We start from the raw sequence: 24,349 nt of genomic DNA, 5'->3' as shown, positions 1-24,349 counted from the left end.
ATGACAATCCATTTGTTCTTCCATGTACCTTTTTGTCTCACGTGATTTTGTTTGTTCTATGCAGAATTTTCAAAGGGCGACGGCTCCGTCCTCGTCCTGGCCCCGACACTGCTGACCACGACGATGTTGATTCTGACTACACTATAGTCAGTGACAGCAGCAGAGGCCTCTTTGGAGCCACCAAGGCATTGGGACTTTTGGTCCTCATGCTGGCATTGTGTTTTGGTAAATGATCTCCTTCCACAAACAGTTACAGTCTTTCTAGTAGTACTATGTGCTTTTCTTCTGGATTAAGCGTCTCATCTTATTTTGTGTTTCTCTTCACCCACCAGGATTGATTTTCGGTATTGGAGGGCCCAAAATTGACTTTTCCACCCCGTTCATGAGTAAGGTATGAAAAACATATGAAGCTCATGATATAAAACTGATTTTAATTTTCAGATAATGCCAGTTTAATGTATCATAAAGCTTTTACATATAACATAAATGGCCTCGTCTCAGTTACATTACTTAAGTAAGTTACATTACTTAACCACCTGTCCTCAGACATCCTGGTGAACTTCTATCGTTGCACCATCGAGAGCATCCTGACCAACTGTATAACAGTCTGGTACGGGAACTGCTCTGCCGTTGCAGAGGGTCGTGAAAACTGCCCAGCGCATCGCCGGAGCACCACTTCCTGCCATAAAAGACATCTACAGGAAGCGGTGTCTGAAAAGGGCTGGGAAAATCATCAAAGACCCCAGTCACCCATCACATGGACTCTTCACCCTCCTGCCCTCTGGGAGGTGCCACAGGAGCCCCCGGACTAAGAACACCAGGTACCGGAACAGCTTCTTCCCCACAGCTGTCAGACTCCTGAACTCTGCCTCCTGACATCTGACCCACGTTAAACTCATGGACTGAACATACACACACCCACAATGGACAACTGTACCCTCAAACACACAATAATAACATGGACTGAACCACCACTCACAACCACTAGCACTTTATATAGCCTCTGTAGAAACTATCTACACCCTCACTTATCTTAACTGCACTACTGTATAGCTCTGTGTAAATAATCATTCTGTACATTCAATAATCTTTAATCCTACAACTGTTTACAACTTGCATAGTTCCCATTTCTGTATAGCTGTATATCTCAAATTTCTGTAAAGTTATTTATTTCATATTCTGTATAGTTTTTCATATTTATATCCTGTTCATAGCCTGTACATAGCTTGTACTCACTACAGCCTGTACATACTTAGTTATAGAATATTCACAACATACTTCATACCGTGTACATTATAACATACCATAATAGACCCATTTCTGTAATATACTTACATATCTATACTATTGCTAATATATATTGTAATATATCTATATCACTAAAGCACTTCTGGATGGATGCAAACTGCATTTCGTTGCCCTGTACCTGTGCATGTGCAATGACAATAAAGTTGAATTCTATTCTATTCTATTAATGAGCGAACATGAACAGGTGGAAGGGCAGTTACAACAGCTGCAAAGGGAGTTCATGGACATTAAAAAAAGAATGGACTCCCTTCTTCCAGTTGGGGACAGGATGCTCAACTTTGCTCTGGAGGGACTGGGTAAGACATGAAATCAGATCAGAAGTCATGTAAGAATTTCTTTGTTGTTGTTTTGCAATTCCTTTCTCACTCTGTGTTTTTGCCTACAGGAGCAAAGATTGTAAGAGAACAGTCTTCATCATCCTACCTTCCAGAACAGTCTGGATTGAAGCTGTGGGGGCTTACATTAATACCTGCAAAACCACCATGTGTAAGACCAAGAGTGGTTATTCAGGTATAATCTACTCCCACAAAACAACAACATAACATCTCACACATCTGCACAGTTTAATAGTCAAACACTAGCGGTCCGTACTGAGCTCTGTTTTTCTTTTTCTCTTTAGAGTCGAGCACCCATGGTCCCAGGAGTGTGTTGGAGTTTTGCAGGCTCCCAGGGACATTTAACAATTGAGCTCTCCCACAGCATCACGATCAGCCATGTGACACTGGGTCATATTTCTAAGACGGTGTCACCATCTGGAAAGATCTCCAGTGCTCCCAGGATGTTTTCAGTGTTTGTAAGTCACAGATTTCTGGATTTCACTGTGCACACATCCCATCACTGCACCAATGTTGAACTGTTGCATTTAGCATACATGTACATAGAGAACAACTTTATATGTATTCATTTCTGTCTTTTCACGGAAAGAGAGCGTTAGGCGACAGTGGTGTCCACCTGGGAACATTTCTATATGATGAAAATGGAGATCCACTGCAGACCCCGTGAGTATACTCTGCCATTAGACACATGCACATCGACTTTTCTATCCAGAGTAGAGATTAGCACCCCTTGCTATCTGTATATCCTCCCTCAAGATAATCAAAGTATCCCAAAATTTATCATCCTGTCAAGACTCAAAAACTTTTATCCAACTAACTCGACCTGGTTTTTTTTGTCTCTCAGGACCACAAAGTAGATGTCATCCGCTACGTCGCACTGCATGTGTTGAACAACTTGGGCAACCACAAGTATTCCTGTCTGTACAGCTTCGGAGTTCATGGAAAGCTGACAGAACCAGCTTCCCATGAACTTCAAATATATAAGAAAAGAGAGGGGAAATGTGACAGTGAATCAGACTCCAAAACATATTTAAATAATTGCATTAGAAAACAATGTCCATTTAACCCAATTTTTTCCAGGGAACATCCATCCTACCAGGTAAGACATGTCTGATTAATATGTTTGCAGTCTGCTTCACCTCACCCCCAACCAGCCATGGCAGAGGACTTGCCCCTCCCTGAGCCTGGCTCTGCTGGAGGTTCCTTCCTGTTAAAAGGGAGTTTTTCCTCCCCACTGTTGCCAAGTGCTTGCTCAAAGGAGATCATCTGATTGTTGGGGTTTTCCATCTCTTATACTGTAGGGTTTTTACTTTACATATACAGTGCTTAACAAATTTATTACAACACCCGTCATAAAAATAAGAACACCCCAAATTTCTTAAACCTGTAATTCTGGTCTACTGGTTTTGTTGAGCACTGTGTTATTGTGAATTGGCCCTACATAACATGAACTCATTTGGACTGAATTACATTTTTTGTAAAACAAAACAATTCTCTAAATTTTCTCCTCTGAAAATTTTGATACATTTTAAGAACAAGATCAATAAAATTTTAAGAAGATATGTTTTTTGTTATTCTTAATTGTCAGTGTATATTAAACAAGCGTGATAACACTATGGCCACAGGATTTAAAATTTGAAAATGAACATTAAAACCCCTAAAAGTAAAAAAGTAAAGTCCATGTTGATGTGCTGTGAGCCTTCACTGTGATGAAGGATTTGAGGTTTAGTGATTTAACTTCTGCTTTAACCGTGTGATGTCAGTAATACAAAGGTAGCTTACGTCTTACCCTGGTACAGGCACGTGCAGAGGGGGCTTGAGCACCCGCCCCTTTCCTGATGGGTTCCCAAGGTGCCCTTTTGTTGAGGTAACTTTTTTTTTTTTTTAATTATTATTATTTTTTTTTTAATGTGTGTGTGCGTGCGGAGTCCTGTCTGTGCCCCTCAACAATAATATTTAACTATTAATCACAGTTTTGCTAAATAAAAGGATCTGGCTTGCATCAGTCACATGATCACATTTAACCAATGATCGCCCTTGATGGCAGAACGCGCTGGTTACGAGCCGGGAACGAGCTCACAAAGAGCACGCGCATGTTTTGCGGTCCGGAGCTGTAGGAGAAACACAAGTTAACTCAGAGACACAGACTGATGCCACAAAACCAGTAAGTAGGTGTACAGCGTACACTGTAGTGTATAGCACACAGGAGTATTGGCTTATTACGTACACGTTGGTAAGCTGTCTTGTTGCAACTGACGAACTGAAACAAACGAGCGTGCTGTGTGTGCAACAGCGCGACAAACATTACCTGTCCTTTTATTAACTACACAACTAGTGCTGGTCATAGCTGCTGGCTACCTGTGTAAGGCTGTCATGGGTCTGTAGCTCTGTCACCGTTTTAGGGAACATATTTAGTTTTAAAGTATTTAGAACATATTTAGTTTTAAAGTAAGTTACAGAGCATTTCCTGCCTTTCTGAGGGGATTATATTTCACTAAAAAACGATCTAATATGCATGTCCACATAATAATTATTATAATTATAATATATTAAAAAACACACGCTGTATTTTAAAGAACATACATTAAGAAACAGATTATATTAGATTTATATTTTAAATAAGACAAAAGTTGGATTTTACAGCAGTAAAATGATTGTATCTCTACAGTTTAAACATGTAATAAGCTTTGCCCTGCACAGAGTGGATAGTGAAACAAGTGGAATCATCATAATGACATTATTTCATATTTATTACTTCCCCCTCCTCATTGCTTTATTATTGTAGCTCTAGTAATAAATAATAATGTAAGGATTCTGGATCAGCACCATGATGCCCATAGTATATACAGTATTCTGAAGAAGGTCTAAAATGTCACTGTGTGTGCGTGCATGTGTGTGTTTTATGTATATGGATTATTTTAAATTATTACTCATGATATAACATTGTCCAGACATGCCTGGTAAGGACATGAGGAGGAAACAGAGCTGTGTGAGGCTACTAAAGGCAGGGCTATAACATTTTTCTGTCGTCATTTTATTATAGATTAAGTGCAAGAGTTGTTAGGTGTGGATAATTAGATTATAGTTTATTGCAATACCAAGTTGTGCCTTGTTCTCAGAAAGACAGCAAGTGGAGAGTGATATATGAAAAGATGGGATGGAAGGAAGAAGAGAAGCAAAGAGTGATTCACAGGCAGAGCCTAAGCGCTGTCACCAATCTTTGCATTTAGTTATTATCTCATGACACTTGTTTAATCAGCTACCATCTCTCCTATGGACTTTTTAATGTCTACAGTCTCAGATCAACACAGCCCTGCCCTCCAGCACTATCCACAGCAACCCCTCAACAGCAACATTGTACCCATCAGGTAAAGCATCGGCTACGTTTGCTTTGCCTTGTTGCCCATATTAGATTCTTGATGAATGTGTGTTGTTGTTATTCAGCCTGGCTCAATGTGCCCCTTTTTAGCTTTAAGCACCCGCCCCTTTAAACCTCTCTGCACGGCCCTGCCCTGGTACCATCATTGTCGTTATCAGTAACTGTGTCATGGTCCCTGTGTCTGCCCGGTCGGCCCAGTGTGGCTACATGTGTTTTTGCTCTCTCTCTCTCTCTCTCTCGCATCGCTCTGCCTGGGCGGAGCTCACCTCGGCCTCCCGCCTTTGGTCCACGCACCTGCAACTAATTACTCACCTGTGGTTCATCGTCCTGTTTGCCGGCCACTTCTTAAGGAGTGGCTCTGAGCTCCTCGTCGCTGGACTATTGAGTAGCACACGTTAGTCTAATCGTGGCTTCGTGAATTTCGGAGATTCTTTGTGCGTTTCTGGTTGTGATCATCTCGTCTCAGTGTGTCCAGAATCGCACGGACCCGTCCCGTAACCCTGTAGCTTGGAAACCTGAGCATGAGTGTGAGAAGTTTGACGTGGTATGTGTGGAAAAGGAATTTCCCGAGTGGAGCGAGCGAGCTGGAAGTGGAGCGTGTGCGAGTGTGAAGATCCTGTTTTCCCTGAACTTCCCCGTGGACCCCTGGCTTTCCACTGTGACTGTGTACACAGGAAAAACTATAAAATAATGTTTGTTTGTTTGTTTGTTTGTTTGTTTGTTTGTTTGTTTGTTTGTTTGTTTGTTTTTGTAAACACTGTGGACCGATCTGCATTTGTTGTTGCTAAATTTAAATATTTGTTACTATTTAATGATCATAATCTCATTTGAACATAGGTTTGATTTAGTGGAGTCAGTTGTTCCCATGCATCATTCTGTAAGTGTGAGAATGAACTAAGATTAGAAAATGTCAAAATATAAAGTTTGATTTATTTTTATTCATCACAGCATCCTAAACTTTGCTGAACTTTTTGAAATATAGAATGAACTCACTGAGTGTTGACTGTCACATTTCAAAGCACCAAGTAAAGATAAACTATTAAACTTTAACTGGGTCAGACTTGTTACTGCATGTTGTAACCAAACATACCACACCCTGCATCATGTGATTGGCTCTTGGTCGCTCTGTAAGAATATTTCTTTAGTGCCTCCCTTCACAGATGTGTCTGTATCAGGATGGGTCTAAACAACATGGTGTAAATGCAGTTGCTGGTCAGCCTCATTTCCTGTAGGAGGTGAACAAGAGCAGAGATCTGTTTCCCTTCAGAGCACAGAGGTTGTTTCTGTTCAGAGGAAGTGAAACTGTCTGAAAGTCACTGAGAGACGGTGAAACGGCACAGCACATGAATCAAATGGATCAAACAAAATTCTGCTGTTCAGTCTGTTTGGAGCTACTGAAGGATCCGGTGGCTATTCCCTGTGGACACAGCTACTGCATGAACTGTATTAAAAGCTTCTGGGATGAAGAGGAAAAGAAGAAAATCTACAGCTGCCCTCAGTGCCGGAGGACTTTCACAGCGAGGCCTGTCCTGGAGAAAAACACCATGTTAGCAGATTTAGTGGAGGAGCTGAAGAAGACTGGACTCCAAGCTGCTCCTGCTGATCACTGCTATGCTGGACCTGAAGATGTGGCCTGTGATGTCTGCACTGGAAGAAAAATGAAAGCCTTCAAGTCCTGTTTATTCTGTCTGGCATCTTACTGTGAGAAACACCTTCAGACTCATTATGATGTGGCTCCATTAAAGAAACACAAGCTGGTGGAGCCCTCCAAGAAGCTCCAGGAGAACATCTGCTCTCGTCATGATGAGGTGATGAAGATGTTCTGCCGTACTGATCAGCAGAGTATCTGTTATCTCTGCCCTGTGGATGAACATAAAGGCCACGACACAGTCTCAGCTGCAGCAGAAAGGACTGAGAGGCAGAGAGAGCTGGAGGTGAGTCGACAAAACATCCAGCAGAGAATCCAGGACAGAGAGAAAGATGTGAAGCTGCTTCAACAGGAGGTGGAGGCCATCAATCAGTCTGCTGATCAAACAGTGGAGCACAGTGAGAAGATCTTCACTGAGCTGATCCATCTCATCCAGAAAAGAAGCTCTGATGTGAAGCAGCAGATCAGATCCCAGCAGGAAACTGAAGTGAGTCGAGTCAAAGAGCTTCAGGAGAAGCTGGAGCAGGAGATCACTGAGCTGAAGAGGAAAGATGCTGAGCTGAAGCAGCTCTCACACACAGAGGATCACATCCAGTTTCTACACAACTACCCCTCACTGTCAGCACTCAGTGAGTCTACAGACTCATCCAGCATCAATATCCGTCCTCTGAGCTACTTTGAGGATGTGACAGCAGCTGTGTCAGAGGTCAGAGATAAACTACAGGACATTCTGAGAGAGCAATGGACAAACATCTCACTGACAGTCACTGAAGTGGATGTTTTACTGTCACAACCAGAGCCAAAGACCAGAGCTGGATTCTTAAAATATTCATGTGAAATCACACTGGATCCAAACACAGCGTACACACAGCTGTTATTATCAGAGGGGAACAGAAAAGTAACAGCAATGAAACAACAACAGTCTTATTCTGATCATCCAGACAGATTCACTGGATCGTGGCAGGTCCTGAGTAGAGAGAGTCTGACTGGACGTTGTTACTGGGAGGTGGAGTGGAGAGGGAGAGTTTATGTAGCAGTCGCATACAAGAATATCAGCAGAACAGGGAGTGGGAGTGAATGTTGGCTTGGACATAATGACAAATCTTGGTCATTAGATTGTAACAACAACAGTTATACATTTCGGTACAACAACATCCAAACTCGTGTCTCAGGTCCTCGTTCCTCCAGAGTAGGAGTGTACCTGGATCACAGAGCAGGTATTTTGTCCTTCTACAGCGTCTCTGAAACCATGACTCTCCTCCACAGAGTCCAGACCACATTCACTCAGCCGCTCTATGCTGGACTGATGCCTTGTCATCATGGATACAATGCTGAGTTGATTAAAGTGAAATAGACTGAAGTCTTTCATATTGTGGGTTTAAATCTGTATTTTAGTTTCATTTTTTTTCTCTCCATCATTTCTGCACAGAGATCAGCTGTCAGTCAAACATTATGGGTGGTACCTCCACATCTTCTAGTTGTTCTCTTGATGTTTCTGAGTTTTTAAAGGAGATCTTTCCTGTGACTGTTTATGGAGGCTATCACTGCTCATCATCATTTTTGATTTACTAAAATATTTCTCCACATGAAAATGTAAACTTCTCTATCCTCTAAATGTTTCTGGAATATTTGTCTTGAAAAATGTCGACATTTCTCTTTATGAGTATGGCAGACCATGTGTGTGTGTTTGTGTTTGTTTTTGTCAAAATCATCAAACAAATGAGGAAAAACTGTGATTTTAATGAATGAATTCATATATTGTGTTGATGTTTTATTGTGTGAATAAACTGGAAGGTTTGACTATAAATCAAACTTTGAACAAAGTCTTTTCTTCTGTCTTCATTCCAGGATCTCACTCAAATCTGATGCAGAAAATATGAAACTAATCTGAGAGAATAACTGAAGCAGTTTTCCTCCTGAAGCATCACAAAGTTCAGAGTTCATGTTTAGAGCAGAAGATTCAGCAGTCGCTCTGTGACCTTTCAACTTTCTTCACTAAAGCAGCTTCATTACAGAGAAACAAGTCACATTTTCTTCATGTTCTTAAGTCCTTTCAAATGTTTTTAATGGTCCTTGAATGCAGCATCAGTGTCGCAGGTTTAAAAGGTCACTTTCTGTTGTGTTCAAAGATTTCCTTCAGATATGGTCTTTAATCAGTAAAGCCAGTGATACAGCAGTGTCATTAGCTGTGTTATTGGCACCAGGCTGTGTTTATGTATGTATTTAATTCTGTCTGAGGATGTCTTCAGCATGAAATGATCATTTGCTCAGCTGCTGTGTCTCATCTCTTATCAGACATTGGTTGGAACAGAGTTTTGTTGCTGACCATCTGACAAGAGGGTGAAGAAAAGCTTCAGGCTTCATTTGGACACTACGTTGGACAGAAGTCTCCACAAAAATGACTCAGAAACACAAATATTATCAATGAAAGTCCAAATGTCAAAAAGGGGTCATACATGATGCTGAGAAATGTCCTTGAACATTTGAACATGAGTCAGAGGGTTGTCAGGTTTCTACACTGCATCGTGGCATCAAGCCTGAGATGTCTGTGGAAACAAGTATGGAGGACACAAATGCACAGACGCAGTCGAGCTGTTTACTGCTGATGAGGAAGGAAAATAGTCTGTTGGATATTAAAGCAGCATTTATTAGAGTAAGAACAGATACTTGTGTCCTTCATTTGATCCCCGTCAATTTACAGAAGACTTAAGGACCCTTTGACTTCTAACATACAGCTGCATGTTTACAATTTTATTATTGATTTATTTCTAGCAAAGCGAGACTTTACTGATTAAAGACATATAATCAGACATATTACTGTTACTTTCTGAAAAAGACTCACATAAAGCAGATTTATCACAAGCAAACATCAAGACACATCCTTCATGGCTTAAAGTTGCAGTGGGACTCTTTCGCCATCTGGTGGTTGTAACAGTTATGACAACTGTTCCTGCATAATGTCCCTCCTCAGTGTGAAGAAGACTGGACTCCAAGCTGCTCCTGCTGATCACTGCGTGTTCCTCCTGTGTCTAAAATCTATTTCCATTATGAATCAGGAAACTGTTTGCACCAATCATAAAGCCAATAAAATACGTCACACACTAAGAAATAACAAAAAGGAATTGTGCATTTCAAGGAGATTTTTCCCTCGTTTTTTGAAATCATAAGAATACAAACTAATGCCAGACTGTCATGTTTTCATAAGTTTGTAGAGACACTGTTCTGTTGTATTCTAGGACATCAGTCACTTTTTAAATGCATGCTACTCCTCATCATCATCATCAGCATCATCATCAGCACCCATGACCTCCTTTTAGTTTTGTTTTGTTATTTTTCAGAGTTCAGGAGACGTTCTTATGGGATTTCCACAGTGTACAAGTACTGTTTAGAGCCTTTACCTAAAAGAAAAGAGTAAAGTTCAAAGTAGATTTACTCACTGCAGGAAAATAATGCCTCAATCTGATATATTGTCTTATATGACAAACTGAAAGTGATGCATCAAAGTGTAAGCAGCATTTTCCTGTTACAGCTTGTCTAGATGGAACTGATCTGATCTCCTTTATGTGCAGGTAGATATCCAGTGGGTTTGCTAAGGGTCACAGATGAGGGGCTGTGTGAGATGTTTAATGGGAAAGGAAATAAAACCATTGTTCCAGACCTGCAGCTAAGATACTCGAGTATCTTCAAATATGAAGCTGAGTATTACTTCCATACTTTCCTCCACTGCTGATGACCTTGTTACCTGCTGCTCCCTGTTAATGATCAGCCTCAGTTCTGATAGTAAACTGTTGGCTCTCTGGGGGGAAGAAAGAAGTTTGTATTTGTTTAAGATACAATGAAATCATATTTTGACATATTGGAAGATGACATGGAGCTGAAAAAATACTACAGGTATAAATGGAAACTACAGTTTATTTCTGTTATTTCCTGTGATAGTGTTTGTACACTCGCTCATGATAACTGTTCATTCAGCTGCTGTTTTTGTCTGCTGGACATCTTTAGCCTTCAGTAAGGATGCATTCATAGATCAGCACATCTTTTTGAACCACATTTCTTATGAGACTCAGAGTTTACATTTTGGAAATGTGGTGAGACCTGGGGTAGAAAGAGACTGAAGCCAGCTTCAACCTCGGCAGTTTTGTGTGTGTCTGAAGCAGAAAGATAAGAACTGTGTGGCCAACTCATCACACACATAATCCTGAATCAGAAAAACAGCATCAAGTGTTGTAATTGTTAAACACAGAAGTGTGATTTATATCAAAGTCAAAGTCAGCTTTATTGTCAAGGACCATATACGTACAGTCATACACAAGAATTTGAAATTGCAATCCTCCCATGGCCCCCAGTGTACACTAAAACAATATAAAGATAAAAGGATAAAAATAAAATAAAAGTTTTATGCACAACACAATACAATACTATACAATTATTTAAACAGCAGTGTCCAACACAATCATAGTGATTGTGGACAAGTTTGTGTGCAAGTGGGGGTGGGGCGGACAGTGAAAAAGTAATAGTGTTGGGTCAGAGTTCATATGTTTGGGGGGTGGGGGGTTCAGAGGAAAGAGGTTAATGCAGGTCTGGAGTTCGTGTGTGAGAGCAGGGAGTGAATTCAGCATCCTGACAGCCTGATGGATGAAGCTGTCGCTCAGTCTGCTGGTTCTGGCCCGAAGGCTGTTCAGTCTCCTTCCTGATGGCAGCAAACTGAAGAAGGTGTTGGACGGATGAGTGGAGTCACCTGTGATGCAGATAGGGTTGCCAACCGTCCCTTAAAAAACGGAATCGTCCCGTATTTAGAAACAAAAGTACACGTCCCGTATTGAGCTAATAAGGGACGCACTTTGTCCCGCAATACAGTGAGAATCAAAAGTAGTCTATAAATGTTTATGGAATTAACGCTTTGTTTGAAAACATAATTCCCAGCCCCTCTCCTGCTTTGTGACCAATGAGCTGACAGCACACTTATGACAATTCGAGTATGACAATTCAGATTACCGCTCATCTCATTGGTCGAGGAAAGGTCGCTTACGGAGAAAATACCGGAAGACAACAGATGACCACAACAACAAGCATGGCCAACAGGGAAACAAACGCCGACACGGCGGTGCAAGTCTCGGACGACAGTACACCTGGGCAGTAAAGCTGGGCAGACACTGTGCGATTTTTTCAGTCACGTTATTCAGCTCCTGCTCAAACTGCATGATTGACGCGCAGGGGTTAGAAGTTGGTAGGTCACGATGCAGGTCTCACACTATACCGCCCGATGCTCTGATGCGACCTGAGCGCTCACACTGTGCGTCCATAAAATGAAGGTTATAACAGAAAATCTCTCGCTCTCTCTGTCTTTCACTCACACAGACACACCACCAACATCAACTTTGCTAAATTGCTAATGAAAAACATGATCAGGCAGCTGTGATTGAGCAGCATGTAAATCCAACTATTTTCACGGTTGTTGTGGTCGTGATAATTTTGTGATGCCACATCGAAAAGGCTCGGATGAGCTTTCCAAAGTTCTACAAGTTGTGCCTCCATCGCTTGTGTCCAGTTCACACGCTGCACAGCCGTGCTGCTCCGTCTTTTTCACCGACGTTTACGTGTTTGCGCGTGAGCAGTGTTAGCCGAGCGATTGATATCGGGAGCTGGTCGTGAGGTGTTAATCGCTTCTCGTTACCCCACGTATACTACACGATGCACGATGAAGGCCCAAATCGGGCCGATCACCAAATCGGTCGCACGACTCAAAAATCGACTCAAAATGGGCCAAAAATCGCACAGTGTGAGCCCAGCATTAGAGCAGCAATGTTTGTTTGTTCAGACAAAGAAAAAAAAAAGGCTGCAAAAGTACAGGGAGGAATGGGAAAAGGAAAACACCTGGCTGGGAAAATGCACGATAACACCTATAAAGCGCACTGCACTGTGTGCCGGCGCACTTTTTCCATAGGCATGCTTCTAGTGGTGGGCACATGAAGAACATTAGGGGCGTGAAAGCTCGGAGAACCCTTAACCAACTTTTTGTCCACCAGGCCATGGCAGAAGCAGATATGGTATGTAAACACTGGTTTGTTTTTTTTCAAACCCTCTGGTTAAGGTTAATATGGGCATGTGCAGTGAATATCAGCGCTATGTGGCCAGAAGTGTGATAATATAATTTATTTTGTGTAATAAACAACTGCAAGGATAGATGATTACAACAAATAGATCACTAATACATAAAAGTAATACATAGATTAATGATGATGATGAGTTATGATGTGTAATCATGGGAACAAGTGGGTTTACAAACAGAAGCAGCTGATTAGCTTTAGAAAAGCTGAAATAATACCTCAACTGAAGCCAATTGTACTAAATGCACTATATGTGCACTGTTACAAGAATATTTTTCGTTCTATTGTTTTCTATTAATTTATATAATTTTAAGTTAAGCAGGACAGAGTTCTTTTAAAGAAAGATTTACTTATATTCTCAAAAGTTAAGCATGACAGGCTTCTGTTTAAGAAGGAGACCTGTTTTACTGTGTTAATGTTGTCATTTTGAGCTAAAAATAAATGGCTAAATGATCATTTGTTTCCCATATGGTCATATCACAAAGAATATGCATCTGCTTAAATCAAATTCAAGTCAAATGGTTAAAAAATAATTTCACACACAAAAAAAGGGCTACAAAATTCACCACACTGGGAAGGGTGAACTGGGTTGCCCGGCCCTGGCCACGAGGTGTCTCTTATTTATTTTTCAGGGAGTTGGCAACCCTACATAGCAGCCACCCAGCCCAGCTCTAGAATTTTCTTTTCCTCCCTTGATCTGATGAGGAGTGTTGTTCTTGTGCCCACTGCCAGCTGGAAACTTGGGTACATTTAATATGAGCCGCTGTAGATAAGTTTATGAAACATTTGTACTTGAAACTGATGTTTTAATGTGTTGTTAGACAGAGAAGTCATGAGCCGAATCCGACAGGCATTGGCCATTGCATGAACTCCTCTGGGGAGTTAGCTTGCAGCACATGTTCAAATTGAATGTTCTGGGTCTTATTATGCTGCAACGAGATTCAAATCCACAACTGCGATGTTTTTGTTAAGGAAGAAAGCTAAATGTTCTAAAATATGTGAATGAAGTTATTACCGGGCTGGATAGCAGACTGTTAGCAAGCTAGCAGCTAAGGAAACCTGGCTACCTTTCCAATATGGCGGCTGATACAAGGTCAAATATCAAGATTATCTGCTTTTGCCTAAGAAAATTTGGTTAACAGCATTTATTTTTTCTGTTAATATTTTTTATATGGACCAGCCTGTACCTTTATGATGTTAAGACTGCTAGATGAGCTGTTAGTGACACTGAGTTAGTCATGACTATGCTTTCTGTGTTTTTTCCCTCCCCTTTTGGTATCCTGTTCCTGCTGGATGAACCACTTCATGATCATCCTCATCTGATGACTCCGCTGCGCTATCCTGCCTGGTAGATTCTCCTTGCTGCAGGTGTATGCTTCTGCCAGCTGGATGCTGTTACTGGATAGTACACTGTTCCAATGGAGCGGTAGGAACAAATTGAAACACACTAAAAGAAAAGGGTTATTGTTTAAAATTGTGTTTTAATAAATGTGTTAATGTTAATTAAGTGTTCATTGTGTGCTGGAGGTCCTACTGGTCCTATGGTGGAGCAGCTACTACCTCTCCTTTAAGAAACTTGCCTCTGATGGGATACAGATATTTGGGACACATTTCAATTCTTGTAAGGGTTTAAAAAATACACAAACTTGGAAGAGTTGACTGGATTTGTACAAAATGAGATGGCTGGCAATGGAAAGATGCAATTCGATTGTTACATGTTTAACTCTTTAAAGCCGGTCGGAGCGGGCACGCTCTGTTTTGCGTAACTATTTTTAAATCCCTGTAGAACCGGGAACCGCGTAAGCTAGCGCAATAATTTTTTTGCATATGAAACCAGAGGAGTTGTACTTACATCTTATGCCATCAGCTTGTCCTAGGTCACGGTTTCCTTCCACATACAGCTTTGCAAAAATTGCATAAAAAGCGCTTGCAGTAACAAAAACATAATATTCCAGAAACACGCTTTGCCGATCCGATCAGCTGTTCGTATTCCAGATGTATTTAATTTTCAATCAAGATGGCAGAGCTGTAATCATGCTCTAAAATTATATATTGTAATATGACAATTGTAAAGTTACTTAACCTGTGAGTCCTTGGTAAAGACATTCTCTTCAAAGTGAACGCTTCAAAGATGAGATGCAAGTTTCAAGTACATCCTTCTTATGTTAGCTAGCCACTAGTTCAGTCTCTGTGCTACACCATCACCTACAGGACAACTGCAAAACAACAACAACAACAACAAAGAACAAAAAAACAAAACATGTAGTTAAGATGATGGTTTTTAATTAGCTGCTGTAAAACAATGTAATAACAATAAATAATGCAACCATGACATTAACTGCTTTTTAGGTAAGTACTTTATGTACTTTTGGAGAACTGTTAGATCATCCATGTTTTCTACAGTCATTGGTTTGCTGGACAAAGTGGCCCACCCGAGGGGTTCCCTGCCATTGACCAGCAAGCCACCCTGGCTGAGGATCATCTGATTGCCAGGGCAGAAGGAGCAGAGCATGCCAGGCAGTCATGGAGGTACAGCATTCTAATAAGGTGTCAAGGGGGTATACACCAGGCTTTGCTGGACACGGGCTGCGCACAGCTCCTGGTTCACCAAACCCCGCTTTGCCCCAGGACATTATTGGTGTTGCAGTGGGTGGAGGTTACATGTGTACATGGGGGCATTCACAGACAAAACACATGGAATAAAGGCTGCAGTCAGTTATATTTTATCTCAGATAAACTAGTCAGTGTTTATTAGTGTTTGCTCAACTAGAAGTCTTCATAGTAGCATCCACACATCAAGTCTTTAAACAAATAATGAAAGGATAATGAAAGAAAGTTTAATGTGAAATTACTGAATTATATGAAATATTATGGCTTTGTCTGCCAGAGTGTTTTTCTTTAAACTACTTGGAACACTTTTACTGGCAGTCAGTGATGTCACTAAAAGGCAAGCTTCTTATGTTGTGTTGCCATAGTCTCCGGAGTTTACTTTTAAAGCTCACTTACAGAACTGACTTATACAGCTTAGTTAGAAAAGTCAAGCATCCAGACATTTGAAGGACTATTCACTCATTAAGGTGACATTTTCTATTTTAAAAGTTCTCAAAAAATTAAAATGAAAAAGGAAACAAGAAAAGTTACGACTGAGGCAGATAAGAAAGATCCAGGAGATCAAAGTAAGTAAAATAATAAAATCAAATCCTGGTAAAATCCAAATCCTAGAAATGTTGACACTGTGTGAATCGTTTTTAGAGCAATTGAATCATATGTTTGATTGAAAATAGCTTTAATACAAGATGTCTAATCAAAGAAAGGTTACTGGGGCACTTTGTCTTTTGGTAAAATAATGTGACAGGTTTATTCTTGGACTCAACAGTAAAAACAGAGCAACAAGTGTCATCAAGATGTAAGACTTAGTAAACCTAGTATCAATTCGCATTGGTCAGTTTTTTTATCCCAAGAATAAACTTGTGATAATTTAAGCAAAAGCAATTTCAAATTCTTTGCCATCAAACTGCTTCCAGTCCTGACGTCAGGGACTCTTTTTCACCACTGTGTTGTTGTTGTTTATAGATTGTAAGAGCAGAACTGCTAAAAGAAAGGCCAGTCCTGAAAAGAAGACCCCAATAAAAAGGAGGAGGGTCGCTGAGCAGGCTGGTCCTTCCACCAGCTCAGATGTGGTCAAAGGAGTGAAGCGCAAGGTTGTGCAAGATGAAGAGGGCACAACAAAGAAAGCAAAGAAGGCTAAACTTCTCCACCATATGAGCGGTGACAAGGAGCAAGCATCCTCCTTGTTGGACTCTGGTAAAGGTAGGCTAATTAGTTGAATAAGGGGGTAGATTAAGTGTGGTTGCTAGGTTTAAGATATTAGTGTTTAGTGTTTGTGTCTATCATCCAGTGAGCTGATGTGCTTTTGGTGTTTTCCACATCTCCAGACTTGAACAACAAACAGGTGTGTGCAAAAAATGGCAAAAGAAAGGCCACGGGAGACAACAGAGAGCCACCCAAGAAAAAAAAAAGGAATGTGGACCAGGACAAAAAATCAGTGGCAGACCAAAAACGTAAGTAGCAAGCAGCTTGGGTTTTATATTCAGGGGAAGGGCAAAAGGAACATTTATGCTACAGAGGAGAGTAATTTGTGTCACAGCTGTAATAAAACAAGATTTGTTGTTTTGTCTGTTCAGGTGAATTCCAAGCCAGATATGTGGAGGAGCACCAGCTCGGAGAAGGAGGCTGCGGAGCAGTGTTTGCTGGCTACCGGATAGAAGATCGTTTTCCAGTAAGTGTTCAGATGATGGTAGTAAGACAGGCAGTAACGCAGATAATGGATAATATCGTAAACTGAGACGTCTGCTGTGTTTCCACCTTTCATTATGTCATACTGAGGAAATGCTCACCAGTGCTCTGTGTCTTCTAGGTTGCCATCAAACACATTCCCAAAAATAAAGTCTACTGCAAAGTGGCGGTAAGCGTCCAACACTTGAATCAGTTTTACATTACTGGATTGAATGCGGCGTTCCTCATCATCCACTTTGTTGTAATATTTCAGGATGAAAGCGGGAAGAAGCTCTCAGTGGAAGTGGCCATTATGGTTAAACTTGCAGGTGAAGCAGAAGGGTCAGTGGGAATATCTGCACCTGTGTCCTTGCTGGAGTGGTTCGACCTTGGCAAAGAGCTGATCCTGGTGCTGGAGAGACCTGTCCCCGCTGTGGACCTGCAAAAATACAAAGCAGAACATGGAAGAACTTTAACAGAGGACAAGGCCAAGGTAGGTTGACTGGGAGAGCCTTAGACTGTACAGCATTCAATCAAGGCAGAAAAGCATTAACTCATTATTGTGTTTTTCATCTTTTCCAGGTCATTCTGAAGCAACTAGTTGATGCTGTAAAGGAACTTGAGGATAAACACATCTTTCATCGGGACATCAAGGGACCAAACATTCTGATTGAGACCGGCTCAGATGTGCCTCGAGTTCGCATCATTGACTTTGGACTGAGCTGCTTTGTTAAGCAGCGATCTCTGTATCGCATCTTCTATGGTAACATATTCTGCTCCTGCTTTTCACAGATGTAACAATTTGTGTCTTTTGTTTTAGAAGAAATTGCAATTGTGTCTGTTTGTTAGGCACTCCTCTTCACATCCCTCCCGAGTGGTACATTAGGAGCTGCTACAGGTGTGGACCCACCACGGTGTGGCAAATGGGAGTGGTGTTGTATGAAGCGCTTCATGCACAATACTTTAGTACCGCGAGGTTCCTCACAAAGAAACTGAGCATCAAAAAGCGTCTGTCCACAGGTAAGAAAACTTCACACTTCCAGATTCACTGATGCCTTGGATCACTAGAACTATCATCTTCATCTTTTTGATCTTTTCTTTCTTTCAAGAATGCCGGGATTTCTTGGACGCATGTTTAGCTTTAGTCCCGGAGAAGCGCCCAACACTGGAGGAGCTCCAGCTTCACCCCTGGCTAAGATAACACACACAAACACACAATTCACACCTTATCATATAAGTATGATACGTTGTAGTAACTTCCTTCCTTTTTTCTGTTGGACAGGAATAGATAGAATGGGTCAATCTTAAAAAATAAATAAATAAAAATTTAGCTTTTTTGGAGTTCCTGTAACCCCCCCAGCCATCCCAGGAAAGGGGATCTCTCTTTGAATGGGCTTTCCCGAGGTTTCTTCCCATCGATCTGGCCCCCTGGGGAGTTTTTCCTCGTCTTCATAGAGAGCTTGGGCTGGGTCAGGAGCTCCATCAAAACTGTCTTTATTTGATGACATTAAAGTCATCAAATAAAGATGTGTTTTACTTAAAGTAAAATTTGATCAAAATAAAACTTGTTTAATTCATCTTTGCTGAGGATTCTCCTTCATTACTATTTTGTTTTGTTTTTTGTTTTGTTTTTTACCCATGGTGCATTTTGACAAATAAGAAAACTGAATGAGGTTAAAGTGTGCACAAAGACAGTCACACTGCAAATGATCTGAAGACTTGCATCTGTTGCTCTAACCCCCAACTAGTTTAGACAGATTTCCTGGTTCTACCAGAGGTTTTTTCCTTCAAGAAGGGAGTTCTTCCTTCCCACTGTTGCTGAGTGTTTGCTCATAGTGGGTTGTAAAAGCATAAAAGTTAATAAGAGGCATTCATAGCAGAGTTATCACAGCGGGAACTATATAGCTTAAATGTACAATTTCTACAGGACGAATTATAACTTCGTTATGTATAAAAGCTCCTGTGGATAATTACTCCTATTTGTAACTTTACACAAGAGAAAGTTTGCTGTCACACTATTTATAACAGGTTGGATTTTGTCCTCTGAGTTGAGCCTTTGGTTGCAGTTTATTGAAGAATTTCCTCTAAAGTAGCTGTTGATAAAGATTTAAAGTCCTGTTTATATACAGAAATATGCTTTAGTTCATGTTTTTTACATGTCTGCCTCAGTGGATCAGTAGAAGATCTGGCACAGGAAACTAGATGATGAAAAAAGGGTACGAATATATATATATATATAGATAGATAGATAGATAGACACAGGTTGCAACGTAGTATTTTCATTTTTTCTTAGCATTTCTTTAACGTCTTGGTGCAAAAGAATACCTGCATTTGTGTGTAAAGAAATGTTACATATATACTCAAAACAGTTGGAAAAAAGAACTACAAATTTGGAAAGGAATTTATTCATGTTCTTACTCATAGATGGAGTACATGGTTTAAAAAACACTGAGGAAACAGATATGAGGCGGCTGTATCAACATAAAAAAATTAATACAGTTACAAAATGAATAAAAAGTTGCACGCTTAAACTTATTTCTCTACAGTTTGTACAATTCATCCATGTAACAATAGGTTCTCTCTTAATATAGTAGTTAATTAAAATATCTTTACATAAAATACATTTTTAAGTATTCTCCGGTGGAAGTCTGTTGTGGCTTATGTTTCTAAATGACACAACCATAAAGCAGCCCACAGAATATACAAATATGTCTTTGATAAGTGAATGTTGGCTCCCACAATGGCCTGTTAAGTTGTTGCAAAAATAATTTACTGCATAATATGTCAGATTAGAACATGTTATAAGCACAAACTGAAGGGGAAACGATAAAAACAAAAATTAAAATACTAAATGAAGTTAAAGGATATTTCTTACTATACTATATAATTGTATAATGTTGCGTTTGATTGCAAATGAAAACCCACCAAGAAAAAAAGAAAGAAAGAAAAAGAGAGAATAGAGTTTAATTTATTCCAAACACATTCTTTTCTTTTATTTAAGCTGTAGCGAGATTCAAATGGACAAAAGAGAAAGAAAAATATTACAGATCTGTTTTATTAATCATGAATAAACTTTATTATACACAACTCTAAATTTCAGTTGGTCTTAGTCAGATGTGTTTTTAATTAAATCCTGCAACACTGTGCTCGCTGCCATCACTTTATATCTTAGTGTGCAATTCAAATATATACTTATTACAATATTTTTCCCCCTTAACTCTCAACTCGCGTTTTTAAAATGTCTGTGATCATATTTGTCCGTTGACTTCTGTCTGGGCCTCGAACGATTCATCAGACAGGTTGGCAGCCTCCAACTGATGCTCCAGACTTTCATCATCGCCTCTATTCTGATCAACTCTTATCTTAAACTTAGTGATGAACTCATTACTGGCCAGCGCGCCCTCCTTTTTAGGGCACGTGGGCTTTGATAACAGCCGGCTTTCCAGTCGCTCTGCAAAGAAAATTGACAAAACATTTCTTATTTGGTAAGCTTGTTAACAAATTTTAGTTCAGTTTTGCTGAAAGTTATAGCATGCATCAGGTAAGAAGCAATTGGTTTTTAAAAAGCATATACATTCCCCAAAACATTTTTATTATGTGCATTCTGGAGAATAAAAGATTGTACACAATTTCCCTTTTTAAAGTAAAAAGATTATTAAGTCTAATTCTTACTTATTCAGTAGATTAAAGTACTGAAACATCATTATTCATAAAATATGCACATTACAAAATTAAAGTTATTCAAAAATTACTCAAGTACTTACTCCAATACTCACATTATTCAAGTAAATTTAATTTTTGCCAATGTAATGTCACATAAAATCTTAATCTGAATAAGGGATTTGAACCCCACTGTCACGGCCAGGGGATCAGCAGGCCGCTGACTAGTAGTGTTCTCTCTCTCTCTCTCGCCAGGGCGGAACTCATGGTGGGTTCACGCCCTCGGGCCACGCCCCTCTGAAGAGGAAACACCTGGGCCTCATCAGTGCAGCTAGCATTTAAGCCAGGGAGTGGCTTCTACTCATCGCTGGATCGTTGTGTGTGACTCGCGTCAGTGCAGCCCGGCTCTGAGCAAGTTCTCTTTTGCTTCCCTGTGCAAAACCTCTAACGTGTGTTTCCTTCTGTACATAGATCCCCTGGACCCGACTCTGCATTCCCCGAGCGGATTCCCTTTTTGTGTGAGTGTTTGGAGAGGAGCAAGTGTCTTTTCCCTACCTGGATTTCCCCGGAGCCTTTTCCCTGTCACCGCTTTGTATATAGCACTATCCCCTGCACTGTTTGTATATACACCTGGTGGAACTGTAATAAATACTGACTGTGCCTCTGAGTCCTGCGTGTGAGTCCTCAAGCGAACCGTGACACCCACACAGATGAGAGCTTAGCAGTGAAGCTCTCTCTTAAAGGGACGTCCACACACTGTCTGGGGATAGTCTCACCACCCAATCGTTGGGGGGGGTCCTCTGTGCGGGGGTGAAGGTCTGTGCCTCAAAGCGAGCGAAGAATTTGTTTAGCTCATCCGGTAAAGACATGAAACCAATATTAAATTCAGTTCTTTTGAACTTGAACTTCTTATTTGTAAATATGTGTACAAATGGTTGGTTTTTTGTACTGTTTTTATCAATAAATCTCAGCAACAAAGGACCTACACCCATGTGTGTTGATTTCTCCCTAAGATGGCAAACTGAAACACTCCAAGTTGGTGACTTTTGGAGATTTATTTCCCTGGATGATTGAGAATGCATCAAGATGAAACACAAAAGGAAGTTCACAGCTTTTAGCAGCTCCCCCACTCCCCTCCCTCCAGAATTCCCAGCTAACAACCCAATTTACATATGAATGACTAGCCAATTTAGCTTCCACTTGGCTGAAGCTAAAGCTTAGCTAAAAGCCTACCAGCCATTTGGCTGGTGGCGGGTTTTAAAGGTAGAAGCCTGGGACTCCTAGTGTTAAATGAACGATAAACAAAGGCCAAGAAAACTGAGTTAAACTCCTGAGTCTACTATATCTTTGCACTATGAATAAATGAATTGTTAAACTTTAACTGGGTCAGACTTGTTACTGCATGCTGTAACCAAACATACCACACCCTGTATCAACTGATTGGCTCTTGGTCGCTCTGTAAGAATATTTCTTTAGTGCCTCCCTTCACAGATGTGTCTGTATCAGGATGGGTCTAAACAACATGGTGTAAATGCAGTTGCTGGTAAGCCTCATTTCCTGTAGGAGGTGAACAAGAGCAGAGATCTGTTTCCCTTCAGAGCACAGAGGTTGTTTCTGTTCAGAGGAAGTGAAACTGTCTGACAGTCACTGAGAGACGGTGAAACGGCACAGCACATGAATCAAATGGATCAAACAAAATTCTGCTGTTCAGTCTGTTTGGATCTACTGAAGGATCCGGTGACTATTCCCTGTGGACACAGCTACTGCATGAACTGTATTAAAAGCTTCTGGGATGAAGAGGAAAAGAAGAAAATCTACAGCTGCCCTCAGTGCCGGAGGACTTTCACAGCGAGGCCTGTCCTGGAGAAAAGCACCATGTTAGCAGATTTAGTGGAGGAGCTGAAGAAGACTGGACTCCAAGCTGCTCCTGCTGATCACTGCTATGCTGGACCTGAAGATGTGGCCTGTGATCTGTGCTCTGGCATGAAGCTAAAGGCTGTGAAATCCTGTCTAGTGTGTTTGGTCTCTTACTGTGAGAAACACCTTCAGCCACATTATGATGTGGTTCAATTAAAGAAACACAAGCTGGTGGAGCCCTCCAAGAAGCTCCAGGAGAACATCTGCTCTTGTCATGATGAGGTGATGAAGATGTTCTGTCGTACTGATCAGCAGAGTATCTGTTATCTCTGCCCTGTGGATGAACATAAAGGCCACGACACAGTCTCAGCTGCAGCAGAAAGGACTGAGAGGCAGAGAGAGCTGGAGGTGAGTCGACAAAACATCCAGCAGAGAATCCAGGACAGAGAGAAAGATGTGAAGCTGCTTCAACAGGAGGTGGAGGCCATCAATCAGTCTGCTGATCAAACAGTGGAGCACAGTGAGAAGATCTTCACTGAGCTGATCCATCTCATCCAGAAAAGAAGCTCTGATGTGAAGCAGCAGATCAGATCCCAGCAGGAAGCTGAAGCGAGTCGAGTCAAAGAGCTTCAGGAGAAGCTGGAGCAGGAGATCACTGAGCTGAAGAGGAAAGATGCTGAGCTGAAGCAGCTCTCACACACAGAGGATCACATCCAGTTTCTACACAACTACCCCTCACTGTCAGCACTCAGTGAGTCTACAGACTCATCCAGCATCAATATCCGTCCTCTGAGCTACTTTGAGGATGTGACAGCAGCTGTGTCAGAGGTCAGAGATAAACTACAGGACATTCTGAGAGAGGAATGGACAAACATCTCACTGACAGTCACTGAAGTGGATGTTTTACTGTCAGATCCACCAGAGCCAAAGACCAGAGCTGGATTCTTAAAATATTCATGTGAAATCACACTGGATCCAAACACAGCAAACAAACAGCTGTTATTATCAGAGGGGAACAGAAAAGCAACATTAATGAATCAACAACAGTCTTATTCTGATCATCCAGACAGATTCACTATAATGTGGCAGGTCCTGAGTAGAGAGAGTCTGACTGGACGTTGTTACTGGGAGGTGGAGTGGAGAGGGGGAGGAGTTGATGTAGCAGTCGCATACAAGAATATCAGCAGAACAGGGAGTGATTGTAGATTTGCACGTAATGACAAATCTTGGTCATTAGAGTGTTACAACAACAGATATATATTTTGGTACAACAACATCCAAACTCCTGTCTCAGGTCCTCGTTCCTCCAGAGTAGGAGTGTACCTGGATCACAGAGCAGGTATTTTGTCCTTCTACAGCGTCTCTGAAACCATGACTCTCCTCCACAGAGTCCAGACCACATTCACTCAGCCGCTCTATGCTGGACTGTTGGTTTACTATGATTATGGAGACACAGCTGAGTTGATTAAGCTCAAATAGACTGACGTCTTTCATATTTTGGGTTTAAATCTGTATTTTAGTTTCATTTTATTTTCTCTCCATCATTTCTGCACAGAGATCAGCTGTCAGTTAAACATTATGGGTGGTACCTCCACATCTTCTAGTTGTTCTCTTGATGTTTCTGAGTTTTTAAAGGAGATCTTTCCTGTGACTGTTTATGGAGGCTATCACTGCTCATCATCATTTTGATTTACTAAAATATTTCTCCACATCAAAATGTAAACTTCTCTATCCTCTAAATGTTTCTGGAATATTTGTCTTGAAAAATGTCGACATTTCT

At 40.9% G+C, this 24,349-nt stretch overlaps 3 protein-coding genes and 1 pseudogene across 6 annotated transcripts; all 4 read left to right on the top strand.

The window, feature by feature from the left end:
• The first annotated feature begins 206 nt into the window (after positions 1–206).
• LOC146687132 (sperm-associated antigen 4 protein-like) lies at positions 207–5,713 on the top strand (annotated as a pseudogene).
• A 628-nt stretch (positions 5,714–6,341) lies between these two features.
• Positions 6,342–8,311, top strand: LOC146687131 (tripartite motif-containing protein 16-like). The gene has a single exon (XM_085439176.1). The coding sequence runs from the start codon at positions 6,366–6,368 to the stop codon at positions 8,022–8,024; it is 1,659 nt and encodes a 552-aa protein (XP_085295302.1). The 5' UTR covers positions 6,342–6,365; the 3' UTR covers positions 8,025–8,311.
• A 3,413-nt stretch (positions 8,312–11,724) lies between these two features.
• LOC146687130 (serine/threonine-protein kinase pim-2-like) lies at positions 11,725–18,629 on the top strand. 4 transcript variants are annotated; one of them, XM_085439244.1, is made up of 10 exons: positions 11,725–12,717; positions 14,130–14,203; positions 15,181–15,306; positions 16,351–16,587; positions 16,713–16,838; positions 16,962–17,056; positions 17,195–17,545; positions 17,635–17,815; positions 17,902–18,072; positions 18,162–18,629. In XM_085439244.1, the coding sequence occupies exons 3-10, from the start codon at positions 15,288–15,290 to the stop codon at positions 18,251–18,253; spliced, it is 1,272 nt and encodes a 423-aa protein (XP_085295370.1). In that variant the 5' UTR covers positions 11,725–12,717; positions 14,130–14,203; positions 15,181–15,287; the 3' UTR covers positions 18,254–18,629. The 4 variants fall into 4 exon arrangements, with proteins under 4 accessions (XP_085295370.1, XP_085295371.1, XP_085295369.1 ...); XM_085439245.1 differs by having other exon boundaries at positions 15,127–15,306; XM_085439246.1 differs by lacking the exons at positions 11,725–12,717; positions 14,130–14,203; positions 15,181–15,306 and adding an exon at positions 15,429–15,953 and having other exon boundaries at positions 17,195–17,242; positions 17,327–17,545.
• Positions 18,630–22,365: 3,736 nt separating this feature from the next.
• LOC146687129 (tripartite motif-containing protein 16-like) lies at positions 22,366–24,139 on the top strand. The gene has a single exon (XM_085439262.1). The coding sequence runs from the start codon at positions 22,387–22,389 to the stop codon at positions 24,046–24,048; it is 1,662 nt and encodes a 553-aa protein (XP_085295388.1). The 5' UTR covers positions 22,366–22,386; the 3' UTR covers positions 24,049–24,139.
• Positions 24,140–24,349: the final 210 nt, after the last annotated feature.

The sequence above is a fragment of the Copadichromis virginalis genome, linkage group LG18 (assembly GCF_057382275.1).
Source record: "Copadichromis virginalis isolate Kocher_CV1m ecotype Utaka linkage group LG18, C_Virginalis_male_GT1.1, whole genome shotgun sequence".
Taxonomy (NCBI): domain Eukaryota; kingdom Metazoa; phylum Chordata; class Actinopteri; order Cichliformes; family Cichlidae; genus Copadichromis; species Copadichromis virginalis.
This window is presented reverse-complemented; position numbering and strand designations above follow the sequence as displayed.

Bases quoted from the DNA above. Each gene is read 5' to 3' on its own strand.
- LOC146687131 (XM_085439176.1), top strand. From the start codon at position 6,366: ATGAATCAAATGGATCAAACAAAATTCTGCTGTTCAGTCTGTTTGGAG.
- LOC146687129 (XM_085439262.1), top strand. From the start codon at position 22,387: ATGAATCAAATGGATCAAACAAAATTCTGCTGTTCAGTCTGTTTGGAT.
- LOC146687130 (XM_085439243.1), top strand. From the start codon at position 15,893: ATGAAAAAGGAAACAAGAAAAGTTACGACTGAGGCAGATAAGAAAGAT. The intron at 16,588-16,712 runs GTAGGCTAATTA...CCACATCTCCAG, and splicing joins CTTGTTGGACTCTGGTAAAG to ACTTGAACAACAAACAGGTG. The intron at 16,839-16,961 runs GTAAGTAGCAAG...TTGTCTGTTCAG, and splicing joins ATCAGTGGCAGACCAAAAAC to GTGAATTCCAAGCCAGATAT.